General features: G+C 42.1%; 1 protein-coding gene across 1 annotated transcript in view; it reads left to right on the plus strand.

The window, feature by feature from the left end:
- Positions 1 to 452: 452 nt before the first annotated feature.
- Gnl3l (G protein nucleolar 3 like) overlaps positions 453 to 14,508 on the plus strand; it is a 34,296-nt gene continuing 20,240 nt past the window's right edge. Inside the window, exons 1-2 of the mRNA XM_021153372.3 lie at positions 453 to 561; positions 3,273 to 3,342. Of these exons, the coding sequence (XP_021009031.1) occupies positions 3,324 to 3,342 (19 nt within the window). The 5' untranslated portion in view covers positions 453 to 561; positions 3,273 to 3,323. The remainder of the gene's footprint in view (positions 562 to 3,272; positions 3,343 to 14,508) is intronic.

The raw sequence follows: 14,508 nt of genomic DNA on the forward strand, positions 1-14,508 counted from the left end.
TGGAAAGCTGCTGAAAACAGCGAACTCATTTCAGGTGGGATATACGCAGCCAAACAGACACGTGATCCCGGCGGCCATTTTCTCGCACCCAGTCTGTCGCCATCTTCCAGGAGGACAAACTATTGCCCCCTACCCTAATCTAATGCTGCCAGTGATTACTTTGGTAACGGACTAGAGAAGATACATCCTTAACCCTAGCCAGGAGGCCGCACAAAAGAGTTCGTCTTACAAATAGCTTTTGTGGCCACATGAGTATACGCAAACACACACACACAAGACACACACACACAAACCCCCCCCCCCACCATCGCCAGGCTCCCGCCCCCCTCTTCGCTATTTCTTTAACCGCGGGCAGCCGGGAGGCAGGGCCAGCGTGGGAGCGGGGGCGGGACTGTGCGGCGCAGCAATTATGTCGAAACTCCGCCCTTGCGTCTTACGCAAATCAGGCGGAGCAAAGAGCTGGGCTGGGATCCGGAAGTCTGGGCGGAGCCTAGCTGCGCACTCCTGGACTGGCGACGTTGTGCTTCTAGCAGCTCTCCGAGGTCCCTGCCGGAAGTGTAGGTAAGAGACTACTCTCTTTTTTTCGTGGTGAGTGCTCACCAGGCCAGCAGTATAGTGAAGATTGTTTTTTTTAAAGGTGAAACCAGAAATGCTCGCCATCCTGGACTAGAGAGGTGAAAAGCTGGCTCTCTTGTAAGGTAGAGGGCCTGGAAGAGGGAAACGGATAGCTCCACATGTGGCGATGCGCTGAACTGCATTCTGGCGGCCTCCGAGAGAGGCTCTAAAGATGCATCCTGGCTATGTAGAGAGGCACTGACCATGCGTATGAGACAAAATGTCGGTTGCCCTCCGCCTTTCAGGATATTTGGGCGTCATTTCGCTTTACTGCCATTTCTCCCATGTAGACAGACGCCCCCATCCATGTGTGAGAAGGTCTATTACGTTTATATTTTCATTGCGTAATGGAGACAGGTGTCGACCCATCAAATGGTGGATGATATCATCCCTGCCCTATAAGAAAATAATTTCCAATACAAGGTTGAGCAGGCCGACTTCTGGCTTATTAAGGCATAGGTCTTTAACGGGGCTTCTCCATCTCCATACTGCTATAGGGGAGCTCAGAATTGTGTAATATCCAGAGGAAGAGAGCTCCTAACGTAGAGACCCACCCTTCTCATGTTTACGCTTGTAACCAGTCGACACCATCAGCCCTCAAAATCGTTGGAGATAGAGACTTATGGGCAACCACACAGATTTACCCCTCCCCCTTCATTATGGAAAATTAGACCCCCATAGCTACCCCATAAAGAATTGCTGTTTTTCTGACGTAGTAAAGGCCCACTCAAACTGGCTTACAGTACCTGGGAACAGACTTTAGCCCACTGAGATAATGTTATGCCTCTCAAGTAGACCTCAGGGTAGAGAAACTCAGGTTTATTTTCTTCCCTTTTGAGGTAGAGACAGAACCCCACCCTCCAAATGATTTATAATCACCAGATTGACCAAGAGAGGGGGCATCTGAGCAGTAGAGATGCAGACAACTTCCCCCTCCCATTTAGCCCAGAAAGCCAGTGATATCACTGATCATCCTTACAATGCAGTGCATTCGAAATCTCTCCTCATCCATAGTATAGGAGCTCAGATTTTCTCTCCTTTTAAAATTTATTTATGTATATGAATGCTCTATTTATTTACATGTGCACCTGCATGACAGAAGAGGACATCGGATTCCACGATAGATGGCTGTGAGCTACTATATAGTTGCTGGGAACTGAACTCAGGACCTCTGGAAGAACAGCCAGTGCTCTTAACTGCTCTTAACCACTGAGCCATCTCTCCAGCCCCTTAATTTTTGTTGATTTTTTTTTTGAGACAGGTTTTTTTTTTTTGTGGGGTGTGTGTGTGTGTGTGTCCTGGAACTCTCTCTGTAGACTAGGCTGGCCTTGAACTCAAGAGATCTTCCAGCCTTTGCCTCCTGAGTGCTGGGATTAAAAGTATGCATCACAACTGCCAGACGTTTCTTCTCACCTAAGGTAAAATGAGAGATGCACACTTCCCAAGGGAGGAACAAATTCACTGAGTTTATAATTGCATGGCCTTATGACTTGTTTTTTACTCCTATAGAGAACCAGAAGCCGGGCGTGGTGGCGCACGCCTTTAATCCCAGCACTTGGGAGGCAGAGGCAGGCGGATTTCTGAGTTCGAGGCCAGCCTGGTCTACAAAGTGAGTTCCAGGACAGCCAGGGCTACACAGAGAAACCCTGTCTCGAAAAAACAAAAAACCAAAAAAACAAAAAAAAAAAAGAGAGAGAGAGAGAACCAGAGGCCCTATTCCCTTCAATACTAATGTGCTGATGACTTCAACCCACATGAAATCTATACACATCATTCTAGTCAACCACCTATGGAAGGATTCAGAATAGCTTCCATCAGGCAAAAGTGTGTGGACCCTACTCATTCAAACCTGCCCACTTTCCTTCATACTACCTCATCATGGAAATAAGCATAGCAGCTTTGCCCCTCCTTGACAGATAAGTAAAGAGACCCAGGCTCCATCTTCCCCAACAATTAAAAATTGTGTGGACTAGTGTCCTCCCGTATAGCAGAGACACACATAGAGACATAACCACTGTGCTGGATTCTTTAGTCAGTGACCCAAGAACAGAGGAACAAATGACATGTCCTTCCTCCTCTTGCCAGGGTGCAGACCCTATCCACATATGCAGGTGAGATGCCCCTGTACCACCTCCTGACATTAGCATTGACTTCAATCTGTGCAGCTGTAAGTAAGGATTCTGAGGACCTATTTCTCCAGGATTGACTCCTGGGATTTGTTTCCTTCCCCCTCTTGAAGGGTAGATGACATACAGAAGCTCCCTTCAAAAAGCACACTATCACTCCTCTTCACTGATGGAACATATTATCTGCTCTTCCCAGTGTGGAGGTGTTTAGCACCAGTCTTTTACCTGGGATATGATACTACAAGTACCCACTTTTATCAATTATTGTATCAATAATTGTATTGGAGGCATGGACTCCATCCAGGAAGAAAGGTTCTGATCTATTTCTTTCTTCGAGTGATATAATACTCCTTTCCTTGTGTCTGCTAAGCCATATTAGGCCCTAGATCCAGAATAGCCCATTCTCCCAATTTCCCAATTGTTTAGAGCTTCCCGATCATGTTCTGTGACATTTTATTTTGCCTTTTCGGGGCTTAAAGGAGAATTGTGGTTCCTAGGTCTATCTTCAATTTCCCATTTCTGTTCCAACAGGAAGAAGCAGACAGATTTGAACATCTCTGTTTTCCAGCTTCTCTGATCATCATGATGAAGATTAGACACAGTGAGTTTCTTCTGCTACTCTCTTCAAATCCTATACATTTAATAGTCATAGTATTTTTCACAACAACTTTGCTGCCTTGTTTATTTATTTATGGGAGGTTGGCCTTGAACTTGCTGTGTAGCTGAGGCTGGTCTTGAACTCTTTTCTCCCCAAGACAAGAGTTTCATTGTGTGGCCCTGGCTGCCTTGGAACTTGATATGTAGGCTAGGCTGGCCTCAAACTCACAGAGATCCACCTGCCTCTGCCTCCCAAGTGCTGGTATTACAGGCGTGTTCCATCATATGTGGTTGCTTTTTTTGAGGGTAGCCTCAAGCTCTTTTAAATACTCCATTGTGGCCTCAAACTTCCTTACCATCCTGCTTCAGTCTCTCAAGTATTGGGATTGTAGGAGTGTGTTGCTGTGCTCAGCTCACAACTTCAAAACTACTCAGTATGTTCCTGTTCTCTCAGTCTGGGTCTTTTACATATGATATCTTTGATAGTCTTATGATTTCTTGTAGCTCTTTCTCCCGTTCTTGTTTTATAAATGGGAAAATGGAGACTCAGCAAGGTTAAGTGACTGAATCTGAGGTAAACAGCAGTTAATATCATGTGATGCTGCATAGTAGGCCCTAACATCTGCCTCCCTAACATCTGTCTTTAGAACTTAGACCTTTCAGTTGATCCCATAAGTTGTACCAGTTCTATGCTGGAGCCACATTGATTTCATCTCACCTCTTTTTTGTAATTAGCTGGATAGCTTTGGCCAAGTCACTTAACTCCTTAACTCCATTTTCCTTATTTACAACACAGAGGTCATTAATTATAATATCCACCCATTTGTATTTTGAGGATTTTATTGATTTTGTTCATTTTGACAAGAGTGTCTTTCCAGGTAGCTTGTGCTAGCTTTGAACTTGTCATCCTTCTGCCTGACTCCATCCCTGAATTGCTGACTTTACAGATGTCAAGAGGCACCACACCTGTCAAGAGGAATTTCTTTTTGAGTCAGTGTCTCCTGTAGTTCAAGCTGGCCTTGAAGTCACTATATAGTTGAAGATGACCTGGAACAGATGGATCTTCCTGAATCCATCTCCTTAGTCCTAGGGTTACAGGTTGATGAAACCATTCCTGGTATAGGATTAGAAACTGTTTCTTCATTTATGTATGCATGTGTATGTGTGCACTTGTGTGGTATAGCACATGCATGGAGGTCAGAGACAAGTTGTGGTAATCAGTTCACTCCCTCTACCATGTGTGAGCCAAGGGGATTGAACTCAGGTTGGCAAGCTTGATGACAGGTATCCTTTTATCCATTCAACCATCCCACTGGGGCCCAGGAGAGTTTTTTGAGATTGTGTCTCACACTATTTCTCAGTCTGGCCCTCAAATGCTGAGCACAAGCTATCCTTTCATCCCAGTCTCCTGAGTTTCTGGAATGATGAAGAATTCATGAATGTAAAGAGATGAAATGGTTAGAGCAGTGCCTAGCACTTTGTAAGCACTTTCTGTAACTACAGTGGTTTCTGCATTTCCATTGGAAACTCTTTTCAAGGTCCCTGGCAGGTATAAAATCAGTGAGCTCTCAAGTCTTTTCTGTAAAACAGCATAGTATTGTCATTATAGCCTGCACACACTTTTCCCTGTAATTCCAAACATTTCTAGGTTCCTTGTTCGAATACAATGTAAAGTACAAGTAAATGGTTCTTAGACATGTTTAGGGAATGATGACAAATAATATCTAGTACAGATAGTTTTTTAATTACATGAATTTATGTATGTCTGCTTGTATATGTTCATGCCATGGTATACATGTGAAGGTCCGAGGACAGCTTTCAGGAGTGAGTTCCTTCCACTGTGTGGACCCCAGGGATTGAACCCTCATGTCTGGTGGCAAGTTCCTTTACTCACTGAGCCATCTTGCTGGCCCATAGAAGCAGTTATTGTTTCACATTTAGTTGAGTCAATAGATGCATCACCCATAGATATGTAGAGTTAACTGTGCTATAAGTATTTGAATAAAAAATTGAGCCAGGCGTAGCAGTAGACACCTTTAATCCCAGCACTCAGGAGGTAGAGCCAGGAGAATCTCTTGAGTTCAAGGCCAGCCTGGTCTACAGAGGGAATTCCAGAACAGTTAGGACTATACAGAGAAACCTTGTCTCAAAAATACAAATATATATACAAATATACAAATATATACACAAATATATATATACAGATATACAAATATATATATATATATATTTCCCCAGTTTCACTAGGCATGATGATGCATACTTATAATCCTAGCACTCAGAAGACAGAAGTAGGAGAAATATTACAAGTTCGAGTCTTAACTACATAGGGAATTGCAGCCAGCTTAGATTATATAGCAAGAACTTGTTTCAAAACACTGCCAACATCCACACTTGTGCTCCTTGGAATTTAGCTCCCTAAAAGATACTGCCATCACATTGCCTGATTTCTGAATGTTAGACATTTTTTAACTAAATCAGGTCCAGTGGATGAATTGCTGTTCTTTCTTTCAGCCTTCAGAACTTGTCTCTTTTCTCTCTCATTTTTAAAATTGTTATGTTTTTATTGATGTAGTGTTTCACTCTGTAGCCCAGGCAGCCCCAACACACTATGTAAAGAACCTCAAGCAGCAATTTTCTTACCTCTGCCTCCCAAGGCTGAGATTACAGGCATGAGCCACCACACCCTGCCGGGGTAGATTTAAAGAGTATTTAGGTACATTTTCTGTAGTGATTGGTAGCAAAATCCAGGACCTTGTGTGAACTAGGCAAGTGATCTATAACTGAACTTTATCCCCAGATAATTTTAGTTGAACAGTCTTGAGGGGTTATTTAAAAGGCAGAGTGTTTTATAATTGAAAAAGTTTACAGTAACCAGGCATGGTGATTCACACCTCTAATCTCGGCATGCTGAAGACAGAAGTAGGATTACTGCAAGTTTTAGGCCAACCTGAGTTATATATTGAGATACTTCTCAAAAAAGAAAAAAAATCTGGATTGAGGACCCAGCTTAGTGGATAAAGTGCCTTCCATGTAAGCATGAGGACTAGAGTTCAAATCCCTAGGACCCACATAAAAGCTGGGCAGCCTCTTGTTATCTCTGTACCTCAGAGGCAGGGATAGCAGTCCGTGTGTGTGTGTGTGTGGGGGGGGTAAGCTGGCTAGGTAACGTTAGCCAAATCAGTTAGCTCTGGGTTCAGTTGAGAGGCACTGTCCCAATAAAGTGGAGAGGAACTGAAGAAGACATGTGATGTGAATGTTGGGCCTCCACATACATGCACATGTACCTCCATACCTACTCTGTGCCTCACATATGCAAGCATATATGTGCAGCACGTGCATCATATCCACATTCACATGGAAATTAAAAACCAAATTATTAGTTGGATGTAGAAGTTCATGCCTATAATTTCAGCACTTGCGATGCTGAATCAATAGAATTGCTGTGGGTTGCAGGTACACCTGGGATAAAAAGTGAGACACTGTATCAAATAAACTCAAAAATGCCCCAGACCCCAAACCTCATAATTGCAAGTATTGGTGGCAGAGTTTTTGCTGGAGGCAAATAATCTGGAGGCAGCCTGTTTGCTGGCCACTTGATTAATAAGCATTAGTAAAGATATCCTGGTGGGGCAACAGAGGGAAAGGAGGTTCCCGTATGACTAAAGAATGAATGCAAGGTTTCAGTGGCTAGGAGACTAGACACGTAAACTTGAAGATGGTAGCGAGGCATCTGAGACTACTTTCAGAAGTTCAGGAAACTGAACACAGTGCCCCCTTTAGCCTAGTCATGAATGGATGGTTGGGCGTTAGTTGCATGAGGTCAGTGTAATTGTGAAGGTAAGGATTAGAGTTAGGTAGGGTTAGCGTTAGGGTTAGGGAAAAGGGAAGGGTTAGTGTTAGCATAAATGTAAGGGAAGTGTTAGGGGATGGTTTTGTGTTTGGAATCGGTGTTATAGTAGGGAATGTGGTAGGGGTAGGGTTAAGGGTAAGCTAAGAAGTAAAGGTAAGTGTAAGGTTAGGGTTAATAGTAGAAATGGGCAAGGGGTAGGGGTCAGGTTGGGGCTAGGCATGCAGGTGTAGGGGAAGTGGTAGGTGCATGTGTTGGAGTTGGAATTAGGGTTGGGTCTGGTTTAGGGTGAGGTATGGGTAAGGTAAGAGGTAAGGATAAGTATAAAGGTAGGGGTAGGGATTGGGGTTGGTGTAGTGGAGAGCTTTAGAGGTGAGGATACCAAGGAAGTGGGAAACCCAGGTTATTGGAAGGGCCACCTGGTGACCTCCAAGTGGATGATGATTGAACTTGGTTGGAAAACAAAGCTGTAAGCCACAAACTTCAGTAAATGAGGAAAAGTGACTTTTTAATGACAGACACAGCAGAATGATAGGGACCCCAGAAAAGGAGCAGATTTTTTTGTTTGTTTGTTTGTTTGTTTTGTTTTGTTTTGTTTTTTTGGTTTTTCGAGACAGGGTTTCAGCGCTTGAGATGCTGAATCAATAGAATTGCTGTGGGTCTGTACACCTGGGATAAAAAGTGAGACACTGTATCAAAGACTCAGAAAACCCCCTGCCTCTGCCTCCCAAGTGCTGGGATTAAAGGCGTGGGCCACCAAGCCCGGCTAGGAGCAGGGTTTTTTTTTTTTTTTTTTTTTTTTTTTGGTTTTTCGAGACAGGGTTTCTCTGTGTAGTCCTGGCTGTCCTGGCACTCACTTTGTAGACCAGGCTGGCCTCGAACTCAGAAATCCGCCTGCCTCTGCCTCCCGAGTGCTGGGATTAAAGGCGTGCGCCACCACGCCCGGCAGGGGTTTTATTGTGCTTTTTTTTTTCTTTTTTAACAAGATGGGGAGATATAGTTTCAGTCTGACAATGGTGAGTCTGGAGGACACCTCCTATCCCTTTTGGGCTCAAGATTAAAGTTCCAGAAAGAACATCCATCTTTTGAAAAATCCTGAAACAAAGTAAAACTTTGTTGCTGGGAGAGCTAAGACCAAGGGTGGGAGGTTGGCCAGCCGTCCTGAGGAGAGGCTAAAGGCTTCTAAGAGTGCTGATCACCTATATATAGGAGTTCTAGAGGACATCAAGGGAAGTTAGATGCCAGGGAAGAGGACAGAAGGGACAGGGGAAGTCAGTGCATCTGTGGATATGCAGGGACATTTGGGTGGGGAGAATATGGATTATAAGAGATATATGAGGCAAATCTGTATTTGATACTGATAAAGAAAGTTGATGGTTTTAGGCCCAGATATTAGTAGATGCAGTTAATGGGTCTCAGGAATGAAAAAAAAATTCAGTTATGTATGTATGTAATGGTGTATACCTCTATCTCCAGCTACTAGGGAGATTGAGGTAGGAGGATTGCTTGAGTCATAGTTTCAGACCCATCTGGGCAACATAGTAAGACTCACCTCTCTAAAACAAAAACAGTTCTTCAGAATCATATATCTAGGTAGGTGTTGAGGCAGAGTAAGAAGCTGATCTTCCAGCTACATAGTGGTAGATGTCTCCCTAAGAAACTGTAGTAAAACCAGTGGCCAGAGGATCCTGAGTGCTGAGTAGTGACTGACTCTATCCCCTTCCCCCCTTTATCCTCTCACTCTTTCTTTTCCTCTTTGAAGTGGATGCTTTCCTTTGAGTGATGTCTCTTATCTCATTGCTTGCCTGTATCCAGTGCTAGGACTCCTTTATTGAGGAAGTCAGGGATGTGGAAATTGTTGAGTAAAAATACTGAGACCTAGTTCATTCTCGCTATCACCTTCCCTTTTGTTGCAACAAACTACTTTGGAAGTAAAGACTTGAGGTCTATTTTGTTGTTTTCAGGCAGCGACATTACTGGGTTTGCTGGCTCCCACCTGTGTTCCCAGCATTTGGGAGGCTGAGGCAGGACGATTGCAGCAAATTCAAGACCAGCCCAGCCTACATAATGAGACTGTATTGCTATGGCAACTAATATTCTGGTCAGATTTCTACCATTGCATTATATATTTATTGTTTCCTCTAACTCCCACTTTTTGCTAAACTGATTACAAACATGTTACCAGAGTTAAATAATAGCTTCTTTGTTCTTACCCATTCAGAGTGAGACTTGTAGCACATTTTGTGTGGTTGATTTTTCTGGTGCCCATCTCTTGATTCTTGGAAATTGTTGAAATTGATGTCTTTGTTCCCAGCTAGTCCCTTAGGATTTTCTTATTGGGTTTTAAGTTACAGTTCTCAGCCATATCACCAATTAATCAACTTCCTGTTTAACCCTATTTTGTTTGGTTTACTTTGCAGCCTTTATTCAGACTTAATTTTTTTTTTTATCTCCTATTCCTCCCCTTTCCTCCTCTTCCTACCCCACCCTCACTTGGACCTTGAACATATTGAATATATTTCTACAATAGTCCCTAATTTTTATTTTTTGGCAGTAGTCTTGCAAGGAAGGAAATATTTTTAACATAAAAGTGATCAGATAGAGAGGAATTTGGCTGGAACATAATTAGTCCCTTTCCTCAGGACTTACTGGACTTCCTTATTTATTTATTTATTTATTTATTTATTTATTTATTTATTTAGGTTTTACCAGACAGGGTTTCTCTGTGTAGCTCTGGCTTTCCTGGAACTCCCTCTGTAGACTAGGCTGGCCTCAGAAATCCGCCTGCCTCTGCCTCCCAAGTGCTGGAATTAAAGGCGTGCATCATTGCTGCTTGGCTGAACTTCCTAATTTAATGCTTTAACCTTGAAACGTTTCGTGTGCCCATATGATGTCACAGGTAAAAATTTCCACTGTGAAGTTTTGTCATGTACACAGAATTATTAAAAATTACCTTTAGAGTCTAGATTTAAGGGATACATGAAACAAATGAATTTCATACTTTAACTTGCCTCTCTTCTCTCAAGACATTTCTTTCTTTTTGTTTTTTGTTTTCTCGTTTTGTTTTTTTTTTTTTTTTTGAGACACTGTTTTAAGTAGCTCAAATTGGCCTTGAACTCACTATACACAGGCAAGGAGTTACTATGAGTTTCTAGTTCTCCTGCTCATACCTCCTGAGGGGCTGATATAACAGATGTGTACTACCATGCTATTTTTTTGTGGTGTTAGGTAAAGAACCCAGGTGTTACCTCTCAATTTTATTTTATTTTTGGTTTTTCGAGATAGGGTTTCTCTGTGTAGCCCTGGCTGTCCAGGAACTCAATCTGTAGACCAGGCTGTCCTCGAACTCAGAAATCTGCCTGCCTCTGTCTCCCAAGTGCTGGGATTAAAGGTGTGTGCCACCACTGCCTGGCTACCTCTTGATTTTCTTAATGTTGGTGAAAAAGGAACAACAGCAGCTGAGAGACACTGGTTTATTGGAAAAAAAAAAAAAAACAACTCCAAGGAACTGGACCAACCAATATACTATAAGGATGTGCTGACATTAGAATGGAAACTTGCAATAGTTTTAAGATGCGGATGTGGTTATGTTTATGTATCTACAGGGAATGGAAAAATATGGATACCACCAAAACTTATAAAGACTAGATGTGACTAATAAAGCACCATCTAACACAACTGACTTTCTACTTCACCCAGGGCTTTGTGCAAGTGTGCAAGTGTTGTATCGACTGGATTATATCCCCAGCTCTTGCCTTTGATATCCCATTGTTTATATGTAAACATTCTAAACGAGAAAAATCAAAATCTGATGCACTGCTGATGAAAAGTGTTTGGGATAAAAGATATCCCAGCCATAGTGCTCTTGCGACTAACTATTCAGAGTCTGCTTCTTTTTTGTTGGAAACTTTGAGTTGGACACTTGTAAACTTTTCTGTCTCTTCTCCTTCTCTCCCCACTTTGTTTTTATTTTTTCAAGATTTCAAGTTTCCTCTGTGGAGTCCTGACTACCCTAGAACTTACTCTGTAGATCAGGTTGGCCTCAGAACTTGGAGATCCACTTGCTGCTGCCTCTCGTGTGCTGGGATTAAAGGCATGTAGCACCATTGCCTGCCTTTCTTTTTTTTTTCTTTTTTTTTTTTTTTGGTTTTTCGAGACAGGGTTTCTCTGTATAGCCCTGGCTGTCCTGGAACTCACTTTGTAGACCAGGCTGGCCTCGGAACTCAGAAATCCGCCTGCCTCTGCCTCCCGAGTGCTGGGATTAAAGGCGTGCGCCACCACGCCCGGCTTTTTTTTTTTTTTTTTTTTATTTTATTTATTTATTTATTTTTTTTTGTTTTTTTTTTTTTGTTTTTGTTTTTTTTTTGCCTGCCTTTCTTTTGTTTTTTCTTGGAGCCAGGGTTTCTCTGTAGCCCTGGTTGTCCTGGAACTCACTGTGTATACTAGGTTGGCCTCGAACTCAGAGATCCATATGTAGAGTTCTGGAAGCCTCTGCTTACTGAGTGCTGGGATTAAAGGCATGTACCATTGTTCCCAGCCTAAAACTTTTCTCTTTATCCACAGGGTTCAGAAATTTTGTCAGATATGCTAGGATGGATTTTGTTGTTGGTAAACTTTTTCTTATTTTGGCACTACTGGGTCATTGTATGCTGAGCATTTAATCCATTACTGAACACATTCCCAGATCCCACTGTCTTAGGTTTTTATTGCTGTGATAAAACACCATTACCAAAAAGCAATGTTGAAAAGGAAGGGTTTATTTCAGCTTACATATTCTAATCACACAGTCCATCATTGAAGGAAGGAATTCAAAGTAGGAACCTGGAACTTAAGGAGAGGCCATGGAAGAGTGCTGTTTATTGGCTTGTTCCTCATGCCTTGCTCAGCCTCTCTTCTTTCTTTTCTATTTTCTGAAACAGTTTTTCTGTGTAACAGTTCTAGCTGTCCTGGAACTTGCTCTGTAGACAAAGCTGGCCTTGAATTTATAGAGATAGGCCTGCTTCCTTCTTAGTGCTGGGATTAAAGGCATGCACCACCACCACACAGCTTTAAAAAAACAGTTCAATGTATTTTAATAGCAAACTCACAGAAACATCACAAAAAACAGACAACATACTTGCATGTAGTACAACTCCGAAAAGTATAGTGAGTGGATGGAATCTACTGTCTGGTAAAAATGCTGCAAACACCATTTAGTTGCTGTAAGTAAGAAATTTACTTAGCTTTTTTTTTTTTTAAAATATGCTGGTATTGTCTAGAAAATTTTACCAGGTTTATTTATAATTGTTATAAAGTTGAACTGTTGAAATGTGTTCACTGAAACTTTTTTTTTTTTTTTTTTGGTTTCTCTGTGTAGCCCTGGCTGTCCTGGAACTCACTCTGTAGACCAGGCTGGCCTCGAACTCAGAAATCCACCTGCCTCTGCCTCCTGAGTGCTGGGATCAAAGGCGTGTGCCACCATGCCTGGCTTCACTGAAACATTTTGCTTACATTAATGCTTTACATCTTGTGTTTATATTAAAAAAATTCACACGCAAACAAAAACTGAGAAACTGACAATGCCTGATTCTGTCCCCTGTGTTTCCACTCACAATCATATACTTACAGACCTTTTGACCCTATGGAAAAATATCTAACATTCAGAACTACTGATAACAGGAAGAGGATTTTTTTTTCTTTTGAGAATGAAATGTTTCCCCTCATATTGAACTCTGAAGCACATACTCCGAATATGCAGCATGCTAACTGGATATCTTTTGGCATAATTGTTACATGTTTGGTATGGATAGCACATAGTTTGGGATCTTCAAAAGGCCAACTTCCTCAGACATAATGATGACAAGTTGTGGCATGGATGTAGGGAAAGGTGAGCATTTATTCACTGCTGGTAGGTGTGTAAACTGTACAGCCAATTTAGAAGTCAGTGTAAAGGTTCCTCAGAAACCTAAGAATAGATCTGCCACATTTTATGGCACACACTTTGCGTAACGTATGTTCTCATATAACTGTGTTTTTTACAGAATGTATTTTCATTCATGTTTTTAATAAAGTTTAGAAGATATTTTGAACTTACAAAAACATAAAAGAGCCAACCAGATAGGCTTCACCTGCCTCCTGCAAAACACCAATAGCTGCACTCTGGAAGCACACATCTGTTTTGAAGTCCTGAGCAGTTTTTTGCACCAGACACTGAAAACAGAAGTTCAGTGGACTTCTGTTAGTATCTGATTTCATAGAGTGCTACAGTATCAGTCCTGTAACAATGAAGTTTCTTCATCTCCCTCTTGTGAGGGGCTTGTGAGGGGCTTTTGTAGCCAGGTGTTTCCTGGGTGCTTTACCAATGGCAGATAGATGGACAGTCTTCTTTGAAGGAGCCATGATATGGACACCTCCTTACTTATCCTCCTCTTTGGCTGGAGCTCTGTGACTGAGAGGCCATGCTGGCATTACAGTGCCTGGCCTGCTTTCTTATAGAACCCTGGACCACCAGCCTAGAGATGGCACCACCTACAATAGGCTGTACCCTCTCCCATCAATCACTAAGAAAATGCCCCATGGGCCAATCTTATGGAGAGATTTTCTTAGGTGTAGTTCCCTTTTCTCCAGTTTGTCTCAGTTTGACCAGAAGATGAACAGGGCACCTATGTTTTAATCTTGATGCTCTATATACCTTTCCCATCTAAAAGCTTAAGCCTATCTTCAAGGTAAAGAATTTTCATCTGTTATTAAAAAAAATACCTGATTCTCTATTTGTACCTTTTCTTTTTCAAGAATTCTGTTTTGAAGATTAGTTTCTATATTTTTCAGTTTTGTTCTCATTTATAATTTCTTTTCTTTGGATTTTTATTCCAAATAAGCTCCCTCTGTGGTCTTCTAGCCTATCAATTCAGTTGTTGCTGCTGTCCTTAATGAAGAGCTTATTTTGACTTATGTGATGGGTTACATTCCACTGTGGCAGGGAAGTCATGGAGGGGAAAGCGTGATGCGGCTGGTCTCTGGCAACTATGGTTAGGAAGTGGAGACAGACGAATGCTGGTGCTCAGCTGCCTTCTGTCTTGTCTTCCTCTGATTCAGTCTGGGATTCTAGTCCATGGGATGATGCTTCTACCCATGTGTGTTTCAACCTCTGTGGAGACGCCCTTAGAGACACACCCAAAGGTTGTTTCATAGTCTTCCTAAGTAGTAACAAATGCACATTCAGGTCAATCAAGAGAATTTCATTAAGAATTTATGGAGTTTACACTGAGACAGTTCTCTGGGTATTATGCCCACTTACTTCCTCTTGACAGGTGATGGTCTTTGCCATGTGCAGCTCTATCT

The sequence above is a fragment of the Mus caroli genome, unplaced genomic scaffold (genome assembly GCF_978045245.1).
Source record: "Mus caroli unplaced genomic scaffold, Mus_caroli_1 scaffold_5, whole genome shotgun sequence".
Taxonomy (NCBI): domain Eukaryota; kingdom Metazoa; phylum Chordata; class Mammalia; order Rodentia; family Muridae; genus Mus; species Mus caroli.